Source organism: Apteryx mantelli, chromosome 19 (assembly GCF_036417845.1).
Source record: "Apteryx mantelli isolate bAptMan1 chromosome 19, bAptMan1.hap1, whole genome shotgun sequence".
Lineage (NCBI taxonomy): Eukaryota > Metazoa > Chordata > Aves > Apterygiformes > Apterygidae > Apteryx > Apteryx mantelli.
In genome coordinates this window covers 14,142,804-14,167,797 of record NC_089996.1, presented here as the reverse complement: position 1 = coordinate 14,167,797, position 24,994 = coordinate 14,142,804, and the positions used below count along the sequence as shown (strand labels likewise).

The following is a 24,994-nucleotide window of genomic DNA, read 5'->3' as shown; positions in this document are numbered from 1 at the left end:
TTCAAGCTTAAAGTTTAAAGGAATGGACAGTATTTGCAAAGTGCTTTACAATAAACTGCTTTTGCTAAGAACTACATCTTTTAATTTAAGTTTCTGATGTGAAAACAATGCATGTCAACAATATATAGAGAACGTGTGTTCAAATCCCAGAAAAGTATGGAATAAAGATATATTGGGAGAAAGAAGTATGGAAGAACATATGAACATTGACAACAGGTCAGGCTAAGTTCAATTTATCTTATTCAATAGTATCTTTGTTGCAGTAGCAGTTAACATCAGATGGCAGCAAAGGAAGAGTATCAGAAGAGGACAAGCACACAGCGACGCTTCGTTGGTGCGCTCTCCCAGCCTCCACAATCGGGAGCTATAGTTACCTAGAACCAGAGGTGTTATCTCTGTACTTAAATAGCCTAAGCCAATCTTCCTTGAATTTGTGCAATTATTTTTCCAACCCATGGGAAACGTTTAGATTTCACAGTATCCTATGGCAGACCTCCACAGATTCACTACATATCGTGTGAAAAAGTTTGTTTTGAAACTGCCAGCTGCTAGTTTCACTTAAGGCCTCCCACTTCTTGCACTGAGAGACAGTGAACAGTTGTTCCATATCCAGCCTCTGTCACTGCCATTTTTCTTTTGCAACCTCAATAGCTGCCTACAAAAAAGCCAAAATAATGAAAAAAAAAAATTACAGTAAGAGCATTGGAAGTACTGCATCTTCTTAGCTGGAATTAATTCCACTCAAAGTGAGTTAAAGAGCATGCATTACCATGTTTCAAGCCACTGATACTACACTTTTGCTAAATATTTTAACATCTTTATCCTTGTTTAAAATCTGATTATTTTCACAGCGGGTGTTAGGTTTCATTATTTGCATATCCTTAGTCTGCTCAAAATTTATTGGGGGGAGGGCTTCAGAATTTAAACAACATAGTGGCTGCATACAACAAACTTGGAAATGTGAATAACATTTTACATTAAAACAGTACCTGTTTTTCATAGACACACTCCAAGTGAAGTTTGTCCTGTTGAAACTTGTGGTCCTGATCCTGCAAACAGAGATGTGTATTTTAAATAGACAAAACACATTTTTTTTCATTTCAAAGCAGTCATTAAATGCATCCACTTATTTTGCTATAATACAGTACAGTCCATAAAAATTAAAAATCCACTTTGTGTCATCATTAAACAATTCTTTTTATCAACATTTAGCTATTATTTAAATTATGGAAAAGACACCACTTTATCTTTACTATTTCATTAGCTCAAAAAGGCTTCTAAATAGAGTTAAGAAGTCATAGGGTCAATTACAGATTTTAGCTCCTTGCTCAAAAGTCCAAGATGGGAGGAATACTATTAGGCTTTAAGTCATGCAGAAGAGAACGTGTCTCCTTGACTTGCAAAAAAATCCAACCAACAGCAAAAATATCCACACATAAAAAAAATTAGCCCAAATGGCATGGTTCAACACTTCTAAAGAGCAAAAGCAACTAGAGCAACTAGCTCTCCTGAGCTATTAAAATGTTATTCTGCACTATGTAAACTGTATATTGAAAGAGAAAGGAGGACAAGCAGATGCTAAAACTCAAACAGGATTGATACATGAAGAAATGGAAGTCATTATCCTAAGACAGAAAGATTAATTTACATGTCTGTGAGAAGATAGAATATTGAACTGAACTGTTAAGAAGCAACAGAAATAAATACAATATTGAAGCTTACTTAAAAACGTATGCTGTTTAAGAAAGCAAAAAGACCCTTTCAATTCTTTAATGTGGTTCTCTCTAACCCATTGATACACGTTTCTCCTGGTTTAACATATCATTTAAGACATAGTCAAAAAGTTCCTGTGAAAATTCTGTTCTTACCCATAAAGTGATCTCTTAATCATATTTTTTTTATTCAACCTTAGGTACAATATTTATCTAAGTGTATTTTAGTTTGGTTATCTAAACAATGGAAAAAGGTTTTTTTTCTTTTTTTTTTTTTTTTTAATCAGGGCTTACCCTCAGCTGTTGTTGCCTTTGATGTTCTGATTCCTGTAACTGTTGTTTTAACAGCGACACATTATGTTCTAATTCTTCAACCACATTAGATGCCTGTAGGGATTTAATAGAAGAAGGAATTTTTGTCTTACATTCTGCATTAGTTCTACAGATACAACTTTTGCCTTTTTAAATTTAACTTCCAAAGTTGACTGGAAATTGGAAAAAATAGTCAACTTGGGAAAGAAAATTGATCAGTTTCCAGCTCCAGCTATTTCACTTGTTACTTTGTTCAACTTAAAAATGTAAACAAAACCCCAGTAAAATAACTAATTAAAAAAAAAAAAAAATCACACAAAACTCCACATCACCTTGGCACTAACAGTTGAAAGAAAGAAAAATACCTTACAAAGAAAATGGAGTAAAGTTTCAAAGCTCCCAGAATTTCACTAAATAAATGCAAGATTCCATTTATTCAGGGCTCTAAGGGCTAGCAGAGAGTATTTAAAGCATGAACCTTTTCTATAGTTAGTTAACTTGAAAATGATATGAAATAGATAACATATATGTATCTGCCAGAGCATGCACAACATATCAACATAGATATTTGCACAGAAAAATGGATTTATTGCATTTGGGGGAAGTTTATATTTATGGAATTTAAAATAACTTTTTAAATACATAAATATTTGGCACAGTGTCCCATACAAAAGACAGACAAGAAAATTTGTCTTCAAACGCATGAGGGAAGATATTTTTTCCAGAAATAATCTGTTGAAGATGCCTTATGAAAGCACTAAGTCTTTAAGCACGCTGAGGTTCTTTGGCACCCTGAACCTTTACAGCAACACAAACACTATTAATTGAGCCTTAGCTGAACCAGCCATGAAAATACCACCTGTATGTACACATATACACCCCCCCCCAAATTCTCAGTCAACTTCAGTCAATTTTTCAGTCACATTTGGAAATGAAAACTTAAATCACAATTTTTTAAAGTTATGCACATAAACAACTTAGGCAACTGAATAATTCCCTGGATTTATTCACATGCATTTCACATTTATAACATTGAAGAGACCAGTTCAAAAATAAACAACTAGTAAGCAAGCAATTTTATGCTTATTATACATAGAAACATACCTTAGCTGCAGAGAGAGCATGTTCCTGTTTTATAAAATTTACATCAACATCATATTTACTTTGTAGCTGCTGAATGTTCTCCTCATATTCTTGTATAATACGGTCCCTGTCTTTCTGAAGTGAGCTGTGTCTACAAGTAATAAGCAAACAAAATATGGAAATTGCTTTCATATTTTGGCATTTTACCTGTTTTGTATCAATTCTACAGAGTAGGCAAGTCTGACTGTTCCGTGTGCTCATTGTAATGAAATGAAATGTATTTAAATAATGGAAAGATAACATACTTAGGACATACTGGTCAGTTCCAAAACCAGTTTTTGCATTAACACATTTTCATGACACTTTGCTAATGCCAATTACCATTCACTGGGTTCTTGAAATAAAACGCGTAGTGTTTGGTTTTGGATATTCCATATTCTTCAAAGTTAAAAGCAGCAACCACTATTTAATTACCTTGCTTTCACTTCCTGAAGTTCAGAGCATACTGCCTGGTAACATTGCTCTGCATCAATCTTTTCTTGAGACAATTTTTGACGCTGTAAATTACTATTTTCAGCCTCAACAGTCAACTGCTGGACACGAGCCTCCAGTTCTTTGACCATCTGGTTCTAAAAGAATAGGTCATTGTTAAGAAACCACCAGAATAAGTTAGTGTACACCCCTGTAGTTATTCAGTAGCCTAGAGCAACAAGGTTCTTTGGTGGTCCGGAGACACAAGAGTTACAACAGCAAAGCTGTGATCAATCATGACAGTAGATTCTATGTTGTATATAAAAAAAACAAAACAAAACTTCAAAATATGCCTATATAACCCCCCCCCCCAAAAGTAGCATGCCTTCTCCCCAAATGAAACAACATTTGCAACTCATTTCTAAAGTATAAATCTTTTAAAGTAGGAAGGACAGATATTAAGCATCAGTATCATAAAATACAGATTAAAATATTAGAAAATGAAAGTGTTGTCTGGATGTATAACACATTCTGTACTTTGTAATATCATTATTTATGAAAACATGTTTTACTACAGTCAGTCAGTCTTGCAAAATATACAACAGGAAAATTCTACAAGGGAATTGGGTAAGAAGCAAGTAAGAAGAGTGTTAACTTTCAGATGAGGGGTTTCATTGAAGAAGTCAGTTTGTGGGTCGCTTTGCAGGATTTTAGGGTAATTCTACAATATTTCATACTATTTACTGTACACACAGCTCACTGCTCTCAGTAGACCTCATTTAAGTTTAGAATAATTTGACTAACCAACATACAAGTCAACGGTCCAAATCCAAGCAATCATTAGGACAGAGGGTCCACATCCCCTCCTACCTCTGCCCTTGTATATTTTTGCACATGAAGTTGAAAAGCTACTGCTAGGGATAGAGATCAGAGATGGCTGAAAACGGGAGAGGACAGATTTACTGTGCTTCTAATGCTACTATTAAGACCCCACAATGCTTTAATATATTATAGCATGTTTTTCAATTTAGCAGTACACTGTTGCTTTCACATTTTGTAATTATTAATGACAAACCATGCAGGCTTTGTAACTAGCTCTGTGTATCCTAATTTTTTCCTCCCAGGAAATTAATACTTGTTCGAAGGACAAGAAAAACCCTGCTTATCAGTTCTACAATACTAGTTAAATTCCTTCAGTGAATTTTATTTGCTAACAATAATGGCATTCCTGACAGTGCAAAACTCTGAACAAGGAAAGAACTCTGAAATACCAAAAACAACAAAAAAGAGATAGAGAGAGAAATAGAGAGAGGAAAAAAAACCACACAAACCTAATTTTCAGTGACAGTCTAGTCTTTCATCTTAAGCCCTGCCTTGAACTCTACCTTGTTTAATTATTAAATCAGAAGCTGCTCAGCAAGATCTGTCTAGTTTTGATGGTTCTTAAATTCAATCTTGCTGACAGACTGTGTCCATTTTTCTCTGTATTTACCGGTACCTATGACATGATCTGAATGCTAATTTTTAAATTCAACATTCATTAATAAGAGAATAAAGTTTGTTTGACATTGTCCTTTCACTCATTCAGTTCTCTTCATGTCTCATACTGATAAAAAGAATGTGATGTTTTATTGAGGAGACTTTTTCATTTTTACTAACACTTTTTGCTTTTTTTTTTTTTAAACAATTTACACAGCAAACTACTTCATATCTGACACTACACCTACTCCTGAGATTTTGTGCACCTTTGCAACACAAAGGCTTCTGCTTGATGTGAGGTTTTCCGTGTAATTCTGTGATCAGGGAAGAATTTGTTTCTGTTTGTCAAATCAGTGGCCATCACAAGTGAGTTTCTGCCTACAAGACCATTGCTCAAATACAGGACAAATATATATATATATATATATATATTAGGACTTTAGGTAGGCACAACTTCGATTTGACATCCAACATACAGAAACAGTAGAAAGGGTATCTCAGAGATAAAGGGAATTAAACATTCATAAAAAAAAACATACAGTTGACTTGATCTGTTCCAAATATTCTTCCTCCATTTTGCTAAGACGAACATTGGTGTCCTCAAGCAGTTCTTGAATATTTTCTGTGTGTTTCTTCTGAATATTAAACTTCTCCTTTTCCATTTCAGCCACAGCATTGTGAAGCTGCATCACAAAAATATTACAAAAATATTAAATAGCATAAAACTAGCATTTACAAGTATGTGTATATATATATAAATAGAATAACTGATAAATTAGGCCACATTCTGTGCTCTAGAACAAAACCATATCATTTTCTCATTTAGTAAGTTTGTTCTGACTCTAAAAAGTGGTAATTTCAGAAACAGAGGGCATAACTTATCCTTCTGCCTTACAGAAGATTAACAAAGCCTATGTATTTTTGCCATTCTCTGATATTGTTTACATATTTAAACTGAACATCAATGCCTGTCATATAAAATTAATGAATTTCTATTATAGAAACACTAATACTCTCTCAAGATACCAACATTACCAGTTCACCAGCATCTCAATTTATAAAAAGCTGGAGAACCTTGACTACCTATTTATCTAATTAGAGGATTATTTGCATCATTACTAGCCCTTGATTTCAATTCTCAACGCCACTGGTATCACTTCCTAGTTAAGCAGATACAAATGTAAGTTTTATACAATAATAAATACTGGTGTCAGGTTAAACCAGCATACAGAACTTGCATGGTGTGTTGACTGCCTAACAGCTCTTGCATATCACTCAAGTTTCAAACAAACGCATTTTGTTTAGAGTAATGGCTGAAGGAGAAAGCTGCAGTGGACAAATTGAAAGCATCATTCCAAGTATACTGTTAAAACAGGCTAATTTACACAAATACAGGTTCTCTCTCCACCTTACAGGTTAGGAGAAATTTATTAGTTACTCTGCCTACTGCCTGACCAAATATTTTCTGTCATAGAAATTTATGGAGCTGCCTGTGAATCTGGACCATTATTTCACAGAATTTAACAGCATGCAGCAACTTAATATAAGAGTTTTCATCAGAACTGTAAGAATGAAAACAAAATTTAAGTATTGTGTATATATTTTTATGTTCGGAAGCTTTGCTGAATTTGAGGTGCTTTTAAAAATAATCTGGATTTTTTTTTTTAATCTGCAAGTGCGTAAGATCTATGTACAGCAATTATACAATGGTCTTTGTAGCACTTATCAAAAAATTTAATATCTAAACAATGTATGGAACATCATAGTGCTGAAAGCTGCTATATATTATTACTGGCTCAAGTTTCATTACTAGAGGTATATTAGAGAATTATTACATAGCAGTCTGGAGGCTTTCTCGATTAAAAAAAGAAAAAAAACCATAGCTGTTTCTACATGCACAGAGGGAGAAAAAAGAGCCATAAAAGAAAACCTAACTGTTTCATAGTTTAAAATCTCATTGCAACTTGTATCACACAACTGTTTGAATTCAGACCATTTAGGTGACAGCATCTTGCATTGTACATCAAATAAACCACAAATTCTGTGAATGTCTCCACCTTCTGCACAGACTATAATAATATTAGCATGACCATTAGCAATATCTATTCAAATAACCAATATCTATTTAAAGGAAAAACACTCAAAAGAAAGTGATACATAAAATTATAAAAATATTTTACTGTCAACTTATATTTCCTTTACACTTCTGACTATCCATCTTTTTCCATAAGATATATGTTTCAATTTCACTTCTATAATTTCACTAAACTTAAATTAATATTAGCATCTTTATTTGGCTTCTTGCTTGCATACTGTCATCACCGATGACAACAACAGCTGTAGGAACAGCACTTGCTAGGTAACTACACAGAACCAGTGGGATGACCTCAGGCTGAAAACAACGCTTTTCTAAAAATCAAAAAGCTAACCCTGAAGCCTCAAGGTCTTCTGTACAAAGAACGAGATTTATGATTGCTCTCTTACAAGACAAGAATGAAAAGTAACATGACTTCTAGATGCAGGACAGCAAAAAAAATTAAGCTAAACAGCATACTTCATATCTGCGAGAGGGGTGTTTTGCCCTTTTTGGGACCCTCCCTCTCCTGAGGGGTAAAGGAGGCAAATACAGACAACACCCTGGGCAAAGCCGAAGCTGTACTGCAAGCAACATGCTCCACTCCGCTTTGCTACTGCCTTGAGTCGAACAATAAATAAAAATACACTGAAGAATTCATGACCCAATCCAAAAATAATAGTTCAAAGAAACCACTGTGGCAGCAGGTAGCAGCAGGTTTACTTAGATTAAAATTCCATGTCAGGTCAACCAGAAATAAACACTTCCCTAATAAATGAAGAAACTTGCCAAGAGGGCTAGATGAACCCTAGGAACAGCTTCTCAAGCGAACAGTGGGGTGTGGGTACGCAAAAGAGTCAGCAAAAAGAACCTGGCAAGATTACTCTAGAACCAAGTGAAAATCAACACAGGGGAAAAAAAAAAAAAAAAAAAAAAAAAAAAAAAAAAAAAACTAAAAGTAACATTCCTTATTTTTTTTAAATGACAAAATGCATTATCCTAGATATACACTGTAGGAGCCTTTCAAACAAAACAAGTATTATTCATTACCCTTTTCTCCCACTCGTTGTTCAAAGAATCAGCACTTTGCTCACACATCTTCTTTAACTCCACAATCTGCTTTTCCTTTGCTTCTCTGACAACTTGTGACTCACGAACAAGGGTCTGAACTGTCAAAAAATGGGGAAATAAACAACTGTTCAAGAGGTACTATTGGGATTTTTTCAGTGTTGGCAACAGATGCAATCTGATTACATCAGTTTTCCAAATCGCTCTGCTTTGTGATGTTTTTCTGCTCTTACAAATACCTAATGAAATTCTGTGCCACTAAACCAGCACAAGGTGTTCTCTAATTTCTATAATATTTCATGGTTTTATTATTTTCACAATAAATACATATCTACAGAATTATGTAGAACCTAAAGAAAACAGGCATTTTTAACATGATTTTGTGCGCATCACAAGAAGTTCTTGTCAAGGTTGAATGTCCCCAAATATTCAAGCAAATTAAGCGCCCCAATTTGAATTGCAGCTGAAAGCATCAAGAATTGAGACTGGTAAATTTGGTGGAAAACAAAGCAGAAACATATTCACTTTTCCAAAGTGACTGATGATTTCCAATATCTGACAGCCGTGGAGGTGACCAGAACACAAGGTTGCCTGCTACAGGCGAGCACAACAACCAGCCTACCAACAGAAGCACAGCATTCCTTACAGGATAATTTACTTTGCCTGGAAACATGGAACTCTCATTTTTAATACCCAAGTTACCAAGCTTGTGTATATCTATTTTACATTGTGCTTTAGTCTGTGGAGTAAATATACTCCAAGAAATCCTAAAAGAAACTAATATTCAAAAACTACTGACAAGCCACACCCAGATATGCCAAGTTCTGTACTTATGATGTATTCAAGACTACTACTCATGTTTGAAATCTCTTGCCCCAAAAGTCCTAAATAAATAATACATTAAGATTTGATTAAAATGTACTGAATGTATAAATAAATTACCCCTGAACCAGATATTTCAAAAAGTTTGAAATAAGTCGTTGAAATACTTTGATACCAACAATTTTTTGTGGCTCTCATAAAACCTGTTAGTATTAAGCTTTGTAAGACTGTACTGTTTCTTGGAAAATTTGGTTTAGACACTGGAGAGCAAAGACAACCAGACAAGTCTCTAAAAATCTAAAGGAAAAATTAGGGCAAGACATTACACTCAACTTGAAAACACCAGAAGAAAAGGTACATGTGCAGCTAGAAGGAAAACATGGCTCAGTCACAAGCATGATGCAGTACAACATCGCCATGCAGAAAGAACAACCATGAAGATAAATTCACCTTTTTTCTCCAGTTTTCTAATAGTTTCCTCAGCTTCATTTTGCTTGGTTTTGTAGAGGGTCTTCAATACCTCTATTTCATTATTCTTTCTATCCAAAATCTGTAGTGAAAATTCAAAATACTTTAACCACTAAAAACAGAAACCACAGCCAGTGCATAAAATAATATAGACTGATATCTGTCAAAAGAGCTGCCTTCAAGAAGTACTTCAATCTCACAGGACTAAATGATGAAATAAAAATTTTCATAGCTAAAAAAAAAGCAGAGTAGCAAGCAGATAAAAACAGGTAGTAGTATATGACCCTGAGTGGTAGAAGTTCCAGTTTAACGCAACATTCTTACTACAACAGAAAAAAATGGAGTCATAAAGGAAAACATTATACAAAGGAAGTGCATCTGAAGAACAACCTTCAGAAGCCCTCAATACTTCTTTACTGGGAACAGAAAGTATTTAGACATGCAAAAGTTTTGAAAGATGATCCAACTGTTAAATGTTCAGTTAATCTTATGGGATTTCAGAAAAGAAAGGGGAAAAAGTTTACTAAAAGAGGGAAGGAAATTTATAGTTTCTTTGCTGAGACTTACATGAAATCCATGCTTTCCAATGCAGGTACTCAGGATGTATACCTTACTTAAAAAAACATTCTGAATATTCCTCCCAAGAATCTTCTGTGCGACTCACAGACAGAACCAGTAGTCTAAGTTTTGATTCTGGTCCTCTCTTTAAATAATAGTAATATTCTTCCAATTAATATGAGGATTTAAGATAACCCTTTCAAGCTTCCATTCTGTGTCCTATCATATTCTTCTTGACAATTACCAGAAAATCCATACACATCTATAAAATTTAATTAAGAACTTCCTCCGTTCAGCTTTATTAAAAGGTACAGAATAGAAATTAATGATTCAGGTATTATTTATGATTCAACTTTCAAAGTTTTACATCTCTTAGACAAAGACCATATTACATAAATTGACGTTTTCCATATCTATGAAGTTTCTAACTTATCTCTATAACTTTTTAGATCTCAATTTACATTATAATATTTTGACTTTAGTTAATTTAATCCTCATACTCTGTCAGAATAGCTTACTTTATGAACTATCATATCTAGTACTTTAACTCTGCAAGACGAATCAGTGCAACTGGCTTTTTCTGCCACAGAACCCAACTTTCTTGCTTTGCACTGCTTTTGCTCATGTTTTTCCTCATCTTCACCAAATGAATCCCGACTCTGCAGAAAAGCACTATTTGGGGATGGAAGTCATAAAAAGGTGCCACAGCATAGCCACAGCAGCTATGACAGAATACAGGAACTTAACTGCACTTTCTCTCTATTCGAATCACAAGATTATTAATAAAATCCACGAAACCAGAACAATACCCTTTTTTCCTTTCACAGTCACCACAACTGAGCGATGCTACACTGTTAACTTTAAATCTTTTTAAAAGAGTGAAGGGAAAGTTTCACATCTAGGGCATATTTTTGTTTGCTTTGAAACTTGTAAATGCAACAACGGGTCTGCCCAACACGAAAAGTTAAGCTAATACCCTAGAAGAGTTTGGAAGTTTCATGGCACTACTATTCCAAACAGTAGTGATTTTCATATTGGTATTTTTATATATATTTACACTTTTTTCATATTTATACTGCCTAATGCTACTTAAAATCATCTAAACTTTTTAGGAAATTTAAGAAATGCTTAAATCATTGGTTAGCGTCATTACACTTTCATTTACTTCACCAGTTACAATTCTTTGTAGGTATTCCAAGAAACAATTGGTTGAAATAGTAGCTATAACTACATTTACCCAGCTGTACACACCGATTTTGGAAAAAAACTAAATATATTTGAACAGTTGCACACTGAGATATTAATTTAAACTTTATTCTTAAGATAAACATTAAGTTCACAGAAATCTTATAGCAGTGCCCCAAATTTCTCAAACAGCTTTCATCTTAAAACAATTATTACCCCGTCTGCATTAAATGGTTTTTGTCTTTAAAGATTAATACAACACTATTTAACCTTTTCTAAAACATCCCACATTATAAAACAACTTCAAAAGATGGAATCCTACCATCAGTTAGAAAAGGATGACAACTAAAGGGATGAGAAAGCATTTAAACTATTCCTTCTTCTCACAAAGCTGTTTCCTTTAGACTCTCATCTTTGCTCACTAGCTATGCTTGCAGGCTTTGAGAACAGATGAGCCAAATATGCACCTGACCAAATATTAACATCCTTTCTAGGAGGCTTTGATGTGTCAGAGTGTTGTGTCAACTAACTTCCTCCAGGTCTGTGACTCAGTTTTAAGAAACAAAACCAAGATCACTCAGCAATGCAAAGCTTACAGTGGGGTAAGTCATCATGATCCTGGTGCTGAGCATTTAACTTCCATAAAATTCATGGAAATTAAAACCAATGAGGACATTTCAGAAGACCCTTAGTACCTCACAGAATTTGACCCCACATTTTTAAACCCGGTATTTCAAGTAACAGTGTGGTCTTTGACAGCCTTTTTGTAATCTTCACAAAAATGGTGTTTTGCAAAACAGTAAGGATGCAACTTAGCCCAAAGCAAGTATATCTGGTGTCATTTTATTGCTGTGAAGAATTAGAAGTAATATAAAAGCTTTAGCAATACAGTAACAAAGAACTGTTTACAAAACAGCCTATGCTTTAAGATACAGTGTCAAAAAGAGGGTCATGAGAGCAAGCATTATTGCTGTATTAGTAAGAAAGCATGTGATTAACTCATGAACTTTAAGACAGAATTATAGACAACTGTGCACAAAAATAACTTAAAACAACTAAACTTCTATGCAGAAAATGCAGAGAACAACAGTTGGGAAAAAAACAACAACAACAAAAAAAAACAGATTTACAATTTCATTATCAAATGAATCCACAGAAGTTTTTAGGCTATAAAATAGGGTCTTGTTAAAACAAAAGCAAAAATCACCTTGTATTTTCACTTGATTTTGCAAACATTTTTCCCTTCCTAACTTTGTGTAAGCATGGAAGATTCCACATTCTTACCTGCTAATGCAAACTGTTACCTGCAATCTTACTTTAAAGCAACATTAATTAAAAATTATGAAGAAGTTAAGAAACAAGTACCACTTTGAATTATTTATTACAATCTGATTCTCTATTATTTTGTTTTATATACTGTCTTTCCCTTAGAGGAAAAAAAATTACAAACAGTTCTTACCTTTTGAACATCAGTATCATGCTTCTGTTGTAATTTAAGCTTTTCCTCATGAAATTTAGCTTCCACTATTTTTATTTTCATGTCCAGCTTTAAAAGCAAAATCAAACCAACATATAAGTTAAAGACTAAATTACAATAATGTCCTTTAAATACATTAAGTTATTCATTTATGTCTTTGAGAAGGCAATGGGACGTCACTAACAAATAATTTCTATTAAAAAAAACTATATCCAGTTTCTCAGTGTTTTCATATTTATTTGATAAAACTGTTACAAAAGACCTCAACCTAAAATATTTAGTCAGAAAATAAATTTGTAAGAGGCTTTAGCTGGCAATAAAAACAACTGCTACTGCCCAGAAGAAAATATATACTCTTTTATTTAAACAAACACTTACAAATTAAATTGTTAATATTTATGTTAATATACCAAGAACGGTAAGCATGTTTTTATTCTTTAGACAGGTGTTACATTTACACAAAGAACGTCCTGTAGTCCACATGAGTGTTTATTTTTGTTTTCTATTATTCAGAGATTTCACATAATAAGCACATTTCCTTTTGAAGGTTCCTTATAATGGGATTAAGAATATAACTGTTGAATTAGATTGTTGGAGTACGTTTCCTGCTTCTGCCTGTTTTTGTAGAAGGTGCTTAAAACCTTTCCTTAACACAGGAACACATTGCCATTTGTTACTTATAGTCCAACTTGTCATCTTTAAAGTATTTTAAATCTCTTGCATAATTTCACTATACCTTTAAAGAGTGTTTTCAGGACTCTGCAAAAACAAGAAGTATTTTCTCTGTTTCTCAGAGTTTTCTAAAAAGCAAAAATGCTGCCTTTGGTTCAGATTCAGCCTATTGCACTTCTACAATTAATCATTTCTCCTGCTCAGAAAGCAAAGCAGACAAAAAAAGCTTCCCAAGCATCTTAATGACTGATCTTAATGACCTCCCTCACTTTAGAAAGGACAGGCCAAAATCATTTGTGTGTGAGTACCAACATCACACCAGAAGATGACCTGAAGTGGTCTGTTGCTGACAAAGGAAAAAAAAAGAAAGAAAGGAAAAAAAAAGTATTTGCTTTCAGGATGTTCTAAGAGCCAATGGTGCTGAGATCCATCTCCTTGTGGCTGGGCAAGTAACTGCAGGCACCATTCAGCTATTTTCACTTTTCCCAAGTTTAGTTCCACTAAAAACCTGACTTTTCATCTTCTCAACAGACAAACTTTAAAGGAACCAATAAGCATTATTCACTGTATATTTAGTTTTACTCCTTTGATTTATCAAATGCAGTCATTCAAGCATGAATATCTAAAATAAATAAACATATGTCAAATTATTAATTCTATTATATGATTAATTTATGCTATATATTAATTCACTGTAACTTTCAAAATTATACAACTTTTTAAAAATATGAGCTACAAAAGCATAACAACTAGAAAATGCAAAACTCAGTGCAGTAAATTTAGAAGACTTGTCAACAGCTGGAAAGGAGAAGCAAGAACAGCATATCCTTTCACCTTCTGGACTCCATATCCACTGATACCCAAAGAATATGCCTGCTTATATCACGTATAAAGAGGCTATCTGTCTCCCAAGACTAGGTAGGCACATAGCCTCCTGTAAACAACCATGCAAAAAAAAGTTGGGCTGATGATTAATCCAAAGAAAAAGGAACGTATTCTCATCTTACAGCTATCTCTGTCACAGTTCTAAAATAAGCATAAAGATAAAAATGCATGTTCTGTACATAAAATATATGCAAATGTATATAAGAAAATACAGGCCTATGTCCCTCCAGCAAAGTGATATTAGAGAAGAAAATCTTACTACCATGCGATAAATAAACGCCAATTTAAAAAACAGCACAGTAATCCATTTCTAGATAGACAGTCTCTGAACATTTTCTAAGTAAACATGAAGTCCTTACAGAAACACGATTACTAGAAACCAAGCATGGAAAAGCCTCCAATCTACCTGAATTGCATTAAAAGTGGATGAACAACCGAGGCACAGCCATCGCATAGCATAGCCATTAGATCCACACAAACACATTACATTTTATTCATTAACAAAGTGAGGATGTCTAAGCTGATGTAAATTAACCCCTAGCATTTTGCATCAGCTGAGATCTGGGCTAGGCTTTTATTATTCTGTAGGTTGAAAGAACACAAAAATAAATCAAACTAAAACTTGTTTTGTATTAAATTTGGACACAGATTTTAAAGCGGTGTTGGTTGCTCTCAGCCACACGGCTGTTTTCCCACAGGTTGACAGCCAAAGTCTCTGTAGTTGGAGTTGGCTCCCACTTCTTGTCATTCATCTTTCACTTAAAAACATTCTTGCACTTGCACTAGTTCCATCAATTTTAGTTCACTTTATATTTATTGCATTGATTCCAATACAGCCTCCTTTAAAGTTTCACAGATTTGAGGACTATTTTCCAAAAAGGATTGTCAGCTTTGTCTCAGGAGAATTGGTTGTAAACAAAACAAAACTTGAAAATTGTGTGCAAGACACAGAAGTAATCTCTTAAAGAAGCACTGTAGTAACAGGACAAATAGATTAATTTTTTGAATGCTTAAATAAATTCTCCTACATGAAAAATCCCAAACAAGTCATTCAACTTTTCAGAAGAAGCAATTAATTGTCCCGATGCTCATTAACTGTAATACTCTATTACCAGTATCCTTTTATTACCAATATGCCTTTTATTACCAAGCAGTGAGAAAAGGAGATTTATGACATGTTATCATTGAGACAAAACAAAACAACTCCCCTCCATAATTTTATAGATATTTAGCTATAGCTAAAATTTGCAACTATGCAGGAAATGCAGCCACTGCTGTAGCCTGAACATCATTCCTTTGGATTTCTGTCATTGTTTATCCTCCTTACAAAGAGTATGAGGCAATTAAACCCTAAGGCCATGTAAACATTACTGATGTCAAACATCTGTGCTGTCCCTGTTATTTAAAGCCATGGAGGGTGGTATCAACAGAGCAGCTTTTAAGTGCCTGGTCACACTTTCTTCCTAATTAGAAAAGAAGGGAGAGAGAGGAGAGAGGGGAGGGAAAAACACTGTTACCTCAAAAATAGCTTTTCATCATACCACTGTCCTATATTTTAATGGCACAGGTTTGGTACAAAATTTAAATAACAATTGTCAAAATAAAACCGGTGAAGTATAATCTTCAGCTGCCATAAATCTATAGCAAAATAAAGGTCATAATACATTTTCCCCCCCTCATAAAACAAATATTCTTTCTACAAATTTTTGTAGTGACAAGATGAATACAAGCTATTTGATCTATTTAAATACTTGATTTAAAATTAAGTCAGTAAGCAAACTTGCAATAGTAATCTGAGGCTGTAGTTCAGAGAGAACTTTGAACCACTGATCACTGTTCACTTGTCTTCATTACAGCGATCCCCCTTCGGCCAGAGGTGGCATCGGGAAGGTTTAACATCCATCAGAGATTTTTTGGATATTTGACAAAATGGTACACGTTTGCTTGCCAGATTTTTTCTAAGTCTATGAATATATGGGGGAGGGAGGGAGGAAGGGGAGAAGGATGTAAACAATAAATGAGAACTTCAAAGTAAGAACTAACAACGTACAACAATGACTTGTAGATCTTTAATATACGACAAAACTTATTTGTCTTGGTGTTATGCAGCTGCTAAAAGAAATCAGTTCACAGTGCTTTGATAGAAGAAAAACATTTCTTAAAAAAAAAGCTAAAACTTTCTACTGAATCATGTCTATTCTATTTTAGCATAGGGGTTAAAAAATAAATATGAATACTTTATGCAGTGTTTTAATCTACACATTTCACAGGCCAAGGTAGGAGACACTGTACTTTTAAAACATATAGACAGACACACCGACTTCAGACAAAAGTAATTTGTAATAGTGTATCTCACATTATAACTAACACAATATCTCTTTTTTTAATTGTTATTTTTGTACCTTATATTGTACCCTCAAATATTTTTAAGATTAGCTATAACATATTAACATTGTTAACATTTACAGCAATTGAAAATTCCATTTTTCTACCCAACACATTGTTATGGTTTACTCAATGAATAGCAGGGAAGTATGGCTTTAAATTATGGATAAATTAAAACTGTGTCTGAATCCTCTCTCCACAAAACCAGACCAGGAATGAGACTCCCGTAGCTTTCTATTATGCCACAATTTAAAAGTCTTTAAAGTTTTGTAGGTTGAAGAGTACATGTATTGCAGATATCATGGAAAACCTTTTTTCATGATTCTACAGGAAAAGACTGTTACTATTTTGAGGGAGGAGGACAATTTCTATGAAAGTACCCTTGCAAAAAATTCCTATTTTTTTCTAGCCATCAAATATATTTTTAATAGGCTTACATATACATACTTATATACATATATAATATATATACACTCACACACATATTTGTACATACACTAATTACACACTTAAAAAACCTCTAGTGGAAAAGGAAGAAAAATAGGGGAAAAGAGAACATTCTCCACACAGCACTAACAAGCACAATTAGAATATTTAATGAACTCTTAATATTTTCAACATAATAAAGTTCTTAATTTAAAGTTAGTTTCATAGCATTCAGCAGTCCAAAGTTTATTTTCCAACAATATAACAAGTATTATCACACTCGTTCTGATATGAAACAAACACCAGGATAAACTAGCTAAACACCTACAAGAAAATCACTGGAGAAAAGAAAAAGGAAACAAATTAACACTTTCTTTATAAGAATTTATTTGAACAGAAATTTGTACAGCAAGTATAAGATTTATCCATATTGGAACTACTCTTTCATTTTCAAAATTGAATTGTTGAAAAAGTTGCTCTCTGCTTTTAAACCTGTTGAGTTTACAATAGGTGAACAGAAAAGATACTGCTCATTTCCCACTTCTTCACATTCAGATGTCTCTAGCCAGCATACTTGGCACACTATATATATATATTATCACATTTTATATTTAGTGAGCAGCTTCTACCCACTTAAGCAAACAATTTCAAAGATCAATATTCATATCTACATTTGAAGTGTTTTTAAGTGAGGAGAAAAAATGCATGAGAGTATGAAAAGAAAGGGGGAAGGATAAAAAGGTATAAAATGCATACAGAAATAAACATCTTTCACGTTTGTGAATGTGCTGATCATATTGTTTTCTAATGACAACCAAGAGCTGAAAAATATCTTCAAGACTAAAAAAGGCCAAATACATGAGGAGAGAAGATGCGTTGACGTTCTGCTTTTGCAGCACAGTGAAATGTGCATGTCATGACCAAATTATCAAGTACGACCACAGCACAGACTTAGCTTAAAGTGCAAAAATATTTGATGTCTTTGCAAGTGCAGATGGTGTTCTAGGAGAACAATGTGCACAAGAGTTCACTGGTCTTTAGGCCCTGAGCAAAAGTGGAGGAAAAGGAAAAGTTATTCTCTGGAAGAGTTAATTAATGCCTTCAGCCTGTGCTGTTTGCTTAAGTTATTTAGGTATCTGGTATCCTTTCTGAAAAAAATGGACAGATCTGATGTGGATGAACTTTTATATAGCACTAAATGCCAGAGTTACTTGTATTTAATGTAATGTCTAATGTGCAAAAAAAGTCTTGAAAAGTCTCTCTTGCAAAGAGCTTACAAGTCTCAATAAACCAGACCAAATTAAAAGAAAAGCAATAATAAGCAAGTGAAACACCCAAGACAGAAATTAGAATGTAAAAAGACCCTTTAAAGCCATGGTGTTTTGCCTAGATTCAAAGGTCCATCTACAAATATCTCACTTTATGATTTGGACAACTTGCAGTTTATAGCAAATGAGAGTTTGGCAAGATTAGAGACTGAATTTAGGGAAAAAACGTTTTGGAAGAACTGTGCAGAACTTCAATTTAAAAAAAAAATACAGCATTTGGTATGCAACTCTTTCATATTAAGTCGTTTTTAATTTATTGATACCGTATTTCCTCTAGAAAACTAAGCTTTAAATTCCCTTTAGAAAAACTTCTGAATGTTTACATTTTTCTCATGAAATTATATTTCCAAACTGACAAAAAACAAGAACACACACACAAACTAGTATTTCCCCATTTAAGTCCATATTTGTGACTTAAGATCTATAAAGAAGACAACCTATTTTGATAAAGGACTGACGCACCTGGGGAGAAGAAAAACGGGGAAGTGGACAAAAACCAGAAGAGGGTTTGAGATACCAACACTCCTGCCCTATCGGCAGATTGTGGGGGTGGAAGTTAGTCTTCTCTTTCTCCTCTACTATATTATTTGACCTAACAAATGTTTATACTTCTCTCTACATATCTAACCTTGTCCATACCTTTACACTAGAAAAATCCTACAACTACATCCATTTGTATTATTTTTTACAGGGCATTTTTAAGAGAACCTAGATATCCACTTAAGTAATAAATTGCCCCACCTTTACAGCACTAAAAATGAAAGGCTTTTTCCTAAATCAAAACATGTCCGTTTTTTCCCCAAGAAAAGTATCTGACATGTTTTTAGACAGCACTGAACATTATATACACATTTTTTGTATACAGAAAAATAATTGAAAGGATAATTGTTCTTGCTTGTAAATATCGTTAGCCTCTTTCAAAAGAGAAATTAAAATTTTCACAGATTTCCAAGTTGAGGCTGGCAGGCATGGAGAGGAAAGCAGAGAGCTTTGTATCCCAATCAAATATAGTAACTTGAAATAATATTTTTATTCTAATTGATGGTTTTATTTATATAGCTAATATAACATACATGTTAGCCTCACAGCACATCATACTACTTAACAGCTTTATTTGGAGTGGTAACTGTCCCACTTCTATTCATAAATCTGCCACTTGTAGTAGAGACTCCCTGACATGAGTAAAGTACCAAAAAAGCTTAAAATCTTGTTAGATATTGTCAAAGCTCATACACAGCAGTAACTTAAGTTATTAGACATAGTTACATAAAAGAGAGCAACAAATGCAAACTATCTTAAATTGCCAGCACTGAAAACTGAACCCAGTTGAACTCTGAACAAGCAGAATCATACTGATTTCAAAGGGAGTTAGTAAAAATCAGAGCATAATAAAATACTAGACACTACCTGAAAAGTTCTTACAATTTAATTCCACATGGCGCTGAGACCAGTGAAATAAATAAGTCCGTATACACAGAATCAAATACAGAGAAAGCTTAAATTTTTTTTTCCAGTGTTATTTCTTATTTTCTAGTATGTTATACATTGTCAGCTCCTGAGCCAATATTTTATTACATTAATTTATTAATTTCAGGACCTCCTAAAATAGTCATTAAAACTACCTATACCTTTATTTCACAATTGTAAATTGTGGCAATAATTGTGTATAATACTTGCTTTTTCTGTTCAATGTCTTTTCTCCATTAAAAAAAAAAACAGGATCTATATATGTAAAATAAAATTTAAAAAAAAAAACAAACAACAAGAGACACACACACACTTTGAGGTACAGATTAATCATGCAGCAGAAGATTAATTCCCAGCTGCTTGACAACCATCTGGACATTCTGTTGGTTAAAATACCAGTCTGAATTGCTAACCTACCTCTTTAATTGTTGCACATATGTGCTGGAGACATTGAGAAAGATCAAAGAGGTAGGTCACAAACTATTGCTAAAAAATAAATATACCTATACACATATATCTCCATGACCAGACCAATTAGTATCAGTAATTATAAATCACAAGTCAGTTTGAAAACATGGCTTGTCCTGGCATACATTGCATGTCTCACATCAGTCTAGCAATAAAGTGAGGTTTTTGTTTTATTACATTACATTCTGAAGGGTTATCAAAGACGACAGGATGAGATTTCCCCATACTGAAGACAACGGACAACTTGCATATGTTCCCAGGAACAGGACATTAATCAGTCAGGAATCACGTTAACAGAAGTCAGGATTGCTGCATTTTTAAACATGAACTAACAAATCAGTACTCAGAATGGATAACTAGGTGGTGAGAGTCACAGTTTACAACTGAATTCCCAGTATAAATCAGATAATGCATTCAAAATAGACACATCAGGTTTGTGGATGAAGAAGAAAATTCACATGAACCAGATAATATCCAAAATCACAATAATCACTGCTCACAATATTTTTATGGAAAATGAAACAGTATTTTCAGAACCCAGATATCACAAGAATAGTCAAAAGTTATAGAAAAATGAAAAACAAGATGAAGGGAATAATTATGTCACATCTGCCTTTTTGCACTTTCCTGCACTTTCCTCCGAAGCCAGTCACTATGGGAGATAAAAATACTAGATAAATCATGGGTCAAATTCATTATGATCTCATGGCCTTCACTTGTGTGAACAGAAGTCAACATGCATTCTTAAATTTTAAAAAGAATATCCACCAGAATTAAAAACTAACGACTTTTACCACTTTGAAAACAGCAAGAAGCTTATCAACAGCAGCGCGACTTAGTTCTGGATGAACAGGAAGGCCTAAGATGAAAGAAGGTGAACAGTAAAGCAAGAGAAATGGAGGTAAAAAACACAGGGAACAGAAGAAAAGATAATTCCATCACTTGACGCTCCGACTGACCATGGGCCTCCACGAAGCTCCAACTATTCTAAGATTCAAGTTTGCCTGCAGATGCCTTTGCAACTCTGCAGTGCTCAGAAAGTCCATAAAAACCCTCTCCTCCTACTATTAGTAAATATCCCTGAGTTTGAAAAGCATAAATAGGAACCCTAATCCATGACAGCCTGAACAGGACCAAACCACAGAAATGCTAAAAAGGATGACCATCTATAAACCTTGGTCTAGGTCCCCAAACTGTTTCTCTGTTCTTTCTCAGTGTCTCCAGTGCAATTATCCATAAACTCCAATTGCAATTTGGGCCTCCTCCTTGCAAAATGTATACCCTTTTAGTTAAGCTAATTTACTGAACCAATCTGAATTACTTTGTGAGAAGAGATCTTTGAATTTACACTATCTGTTTGTTAGACAGCAGAAAAAAAAGAATAAAATTCATTTATACTCAAGTCAGTGTACACATCGAGAAAAAAAAGAAAAATTTAAAGCAACTTGCAAATAAAAAAAAATGAAAGTTGTAGTAGTGGAACTATTTGGGTAAGAAATGATTGGCACTGCAAGCACTTATGGAGAAAAGCAGAAGATGTCAGATAAGTTTACTAATTAAGCCTATTTTTTGAATTCCAATCAGTATATGATACAAGGTTATCGTTGTCCTGCATTGTGTGATACAGTTCCTTGTTCTACTAATGTAGGCCTACCAAATTTAATCCTCTGCACTGACCTTTGATCTGAGTGAGGTTTCTTTAGAAACAAATGCACATTAACATGAACTCATAATAAACTCCTCTGTAATTTGTGATGAAAGCTCAGTCTTTGTACCTGTTTAAATGGTGCACCTTATTGACTTTCTAGGAGGAAAACAAAGTTAATGGAAATATCTTGGATAAAATGATGACTGGGACTATGATCTCAAATTCTTTCTTTCTTTCAACTTTTCAACAGTAGTAGATCTTGCACATCACACAGACACTTTTCCAAAATCTACCCTCAAACCTATTACAAAAGTTCAACTCCTTCTGTGGCTTAGTTTTATTACCAAAATTAATTATTTAACAATATGCATCTCCAAACAAGTTCTGAATAGACTTGGTACCTTTCAGGTTCCTTCTTCAGCTATATTCAGCTCCCTCAACACCATATACATACATATCTATACCTATCTACTGTGTACATTTAAACTTGAGGCATACATGCACATGAACACATACACACACACCACACACATTTTGTTTCATTACAATATTCGGAAAAACAATACTGATAGATTTCGTTACCATTCTTGGAAAACATGACCAAATATCTGTTTTCAAAGAGGAGAAAATATCAAATCCATGATGCGGCTCAAAGTACAATAATGTTAATTTTACACTGTCAAAAGCTGAAGCTAATTGCAAGAGTCTTTCTTTTGGAGTACTGTCTCCATATTAGTTTTATTTATTGTTCTTAATCTGATATACATTGTCTAATTCATATATTTCTTTCCCATAGAAGAAAGGAATTAAGAGGAAAAATCAAAAGCATAAAAATGATACTCATTGATGCCTTTATAAACCTACTGACAGGAGAAAACGAGGTTAGCCTGCTGTTGAGATTACAGCACAGTCTCACTGCCATTAAACTAACCACCTTCCATAATCTGATCCATTTTGCTTCATTCCTGTTCAGCACGCCTGTCTCCTAATTACAGTTGTACATGTTTATCTTCAAGTGTTTCCTCATTTCTTCTCTTCTAAAACCCCTCCTTTTCTATGGTATCCAACATTATTTGCTCTCGCTCCCAATTTCTGTAACTTTATTTCCTCCCTCTATTCTCTTTACTCTACATCCTGTGCATGGTTCATACTGGGGAAAACCTATACCACGGCCCTTATGCAATTCTCTCCATTACAAGTTATAATCTCCCACCAGATAAATCTGCTGCTTTCAACACCTCAAATTCAGGACACTTGTAACTGGCCAAGACTTAATTATAACACTATCACTGTAGCATGCCGATACTATCACGTAGCATGCTGACTTTATCTAGACGCAAATATATCACTAGATCTCAACACATTTTGGTGCAGTAAAACTATACAAATGGCTCAATAAGCTTACAAACAAGTTCACGTCATGCAACAAACAGGAGTGACCATTCAACAACAACAAAACATAAGAATGATTACAAAGATAAATGCTCCAAATAGGTTTAAAAAAGGGAGGGAAAAAGGGAAAAAAAGACATCTTTTTCCAATTCTCTATACTCTAAGCAATCTTCCACTATCCAGCTCATCTCTCTTCTTCCCTCAGCACCTACTCTGTCATCATCAGTCTTGATTCCCCAGAAGGGATCACTGCAAATCATCCTGTAGGTATTCTGTACCCTCTTGAACATCATCCATGGCATTCCCCAGGATTACCTCTCCCTCCTGCTGCACTGCACTAAATACTACTCCAGCTGATTTTAGGAAAGACAACTGAGAGTTTTGGCCAGACTGCTTTAGCATACAAGAGGCTGGAAAGGCACCTGTACTCCAGCATCCAAGGACTTTTTGGTATATAGTTGGTACATACATACAAAGTTGGTATATAGCTCAAAATTGACTTACTCTTGGTGCTATTATAACCTTCAAATTCAAAGAATAGAAACAGAAAATATCTTTCAAATATTCTTGCTTCAGATTTAGACTTCATTTTTTGAGTCTAGATACAGCAGTATCTTTATTTACAGAAATAAAATTACAGGGGAAAATTGACAAAAATCCTAAAAACTTAAGAATTACAAAATGAAAAATTAAGAAACAAAGATTTCTTAAATAAATATCAAAGCTTCTAAAATGACTTATTATATCACATAAATTAGTTGTCCGAGGTTAAAACACACACAAACATATTACTGACATTAAGTAGATAAACTTGTTTTCTACTCAAAAAAATTCAAAACCATGTCTTAGCAATGGTGTTGGTTTGGGTTGTTGTTGGTTTTTTTTTTTTTGGGGGGGGGGGGGGTGGAAATCACAAAATAAGAACTTCCCTTTTTTCCCTCCTCCACTCCGTGGTGTACTGGGTGGCACTCTGAATGACCCAGGGTGAAGTTCAAAGGGAGGCTTTTTCCTATTTAGCAAGATATGCCATTTCTGCCATCTGTTCTGTTTTTCTGTAATGCTGAAAAATTTTCCTGTTTTGTTGCATCTTTCTTATTTGAGACCGGAATATTTTGGTAATGACAGTTTCCCAAATGGTTTAATCCATGTCAGAAGAACTTGGGGAAAATATGACCAAAAACCACTGCCTGATGATACTCACATTTTCAGAAATCTATGATGTGGTTATCATTGCAAATGGCCACGTGTTTAGCATTAGAGAGGCAAAACAGGTGCAGGAATGGTTTATGAACAAAGGGCTAAAGGTTAAAAGCAAAAAAAAAAACCACCACTGTTATCCTATTTTCTGTTCTCCTGTTTTACTACAAAAGTTGAAAACAGTTAAACATTTAGAAAAGCTTCTTTTGCACAGCACTGCTTTTCACTTATTACATTTTCATTCTATAAATTAAAAGACCTTATTCTTAATTGAGCTTCACACAAAGAAAAGATGAAAATACATTTAATTTTTCCAGTTAATAGCACACACATGGTGATTGCGAAATACTTTCTATAACTTTTCAAGTTTAAACTAGTCCACAGTACAGTACCATGAGCAAAAAGTACTGAATTTTT

At 34.0% G+C, this 24,994-nt stretch overlaps 1 protein-coding gene across 8 annotated transcripts in view; it reads right to left on the bottom strand.

Moving 5' to 3' along the window:
• CEP112 (centrosomal protein 112) overlaps positions 1-24,994 on the bottom strand; it is a 183,321-nt gene that overhangs the window by 131,549 nt on the left and 26,778 nt on the right. For all 8 annotated transcript variants that reach the window (XM_067308668.1, XM_067308663.1, XM_067308667.1 and 5 more), the window contains 8 exons: positions 12,692-12,778; positions 9,472-9,571; positions 8,182-8,300; positions 5,597-5,740; positions 3,582-3,736; positions 3,129-3,258; positions 2,007-2,099; positions 990-1,049 (listed from right to left, as the gene is read on the bottom strand). In XM_067308668.1, coding sequence (XP_067164769.1) covers positions 990-1,049; positions 2,007-2,099; positions 3,129-3,258; positions 3,582-3,736; positions 5,597-5,740; positions 8,182-8,300; positions 9,472-9,571; positions 12,692-12,778 — 888 coding nt within the window. The remainder of the gene's footprint in view (positions 1-989; positions 1,050-2,006; positions 2,100-3,128; positions 3,259-3,581; positions 3,737-5,596; positions 5,741-8,181; positions 8,301-9,471; positions 9,572-12,691; positions 12,779-24,994) is intronic.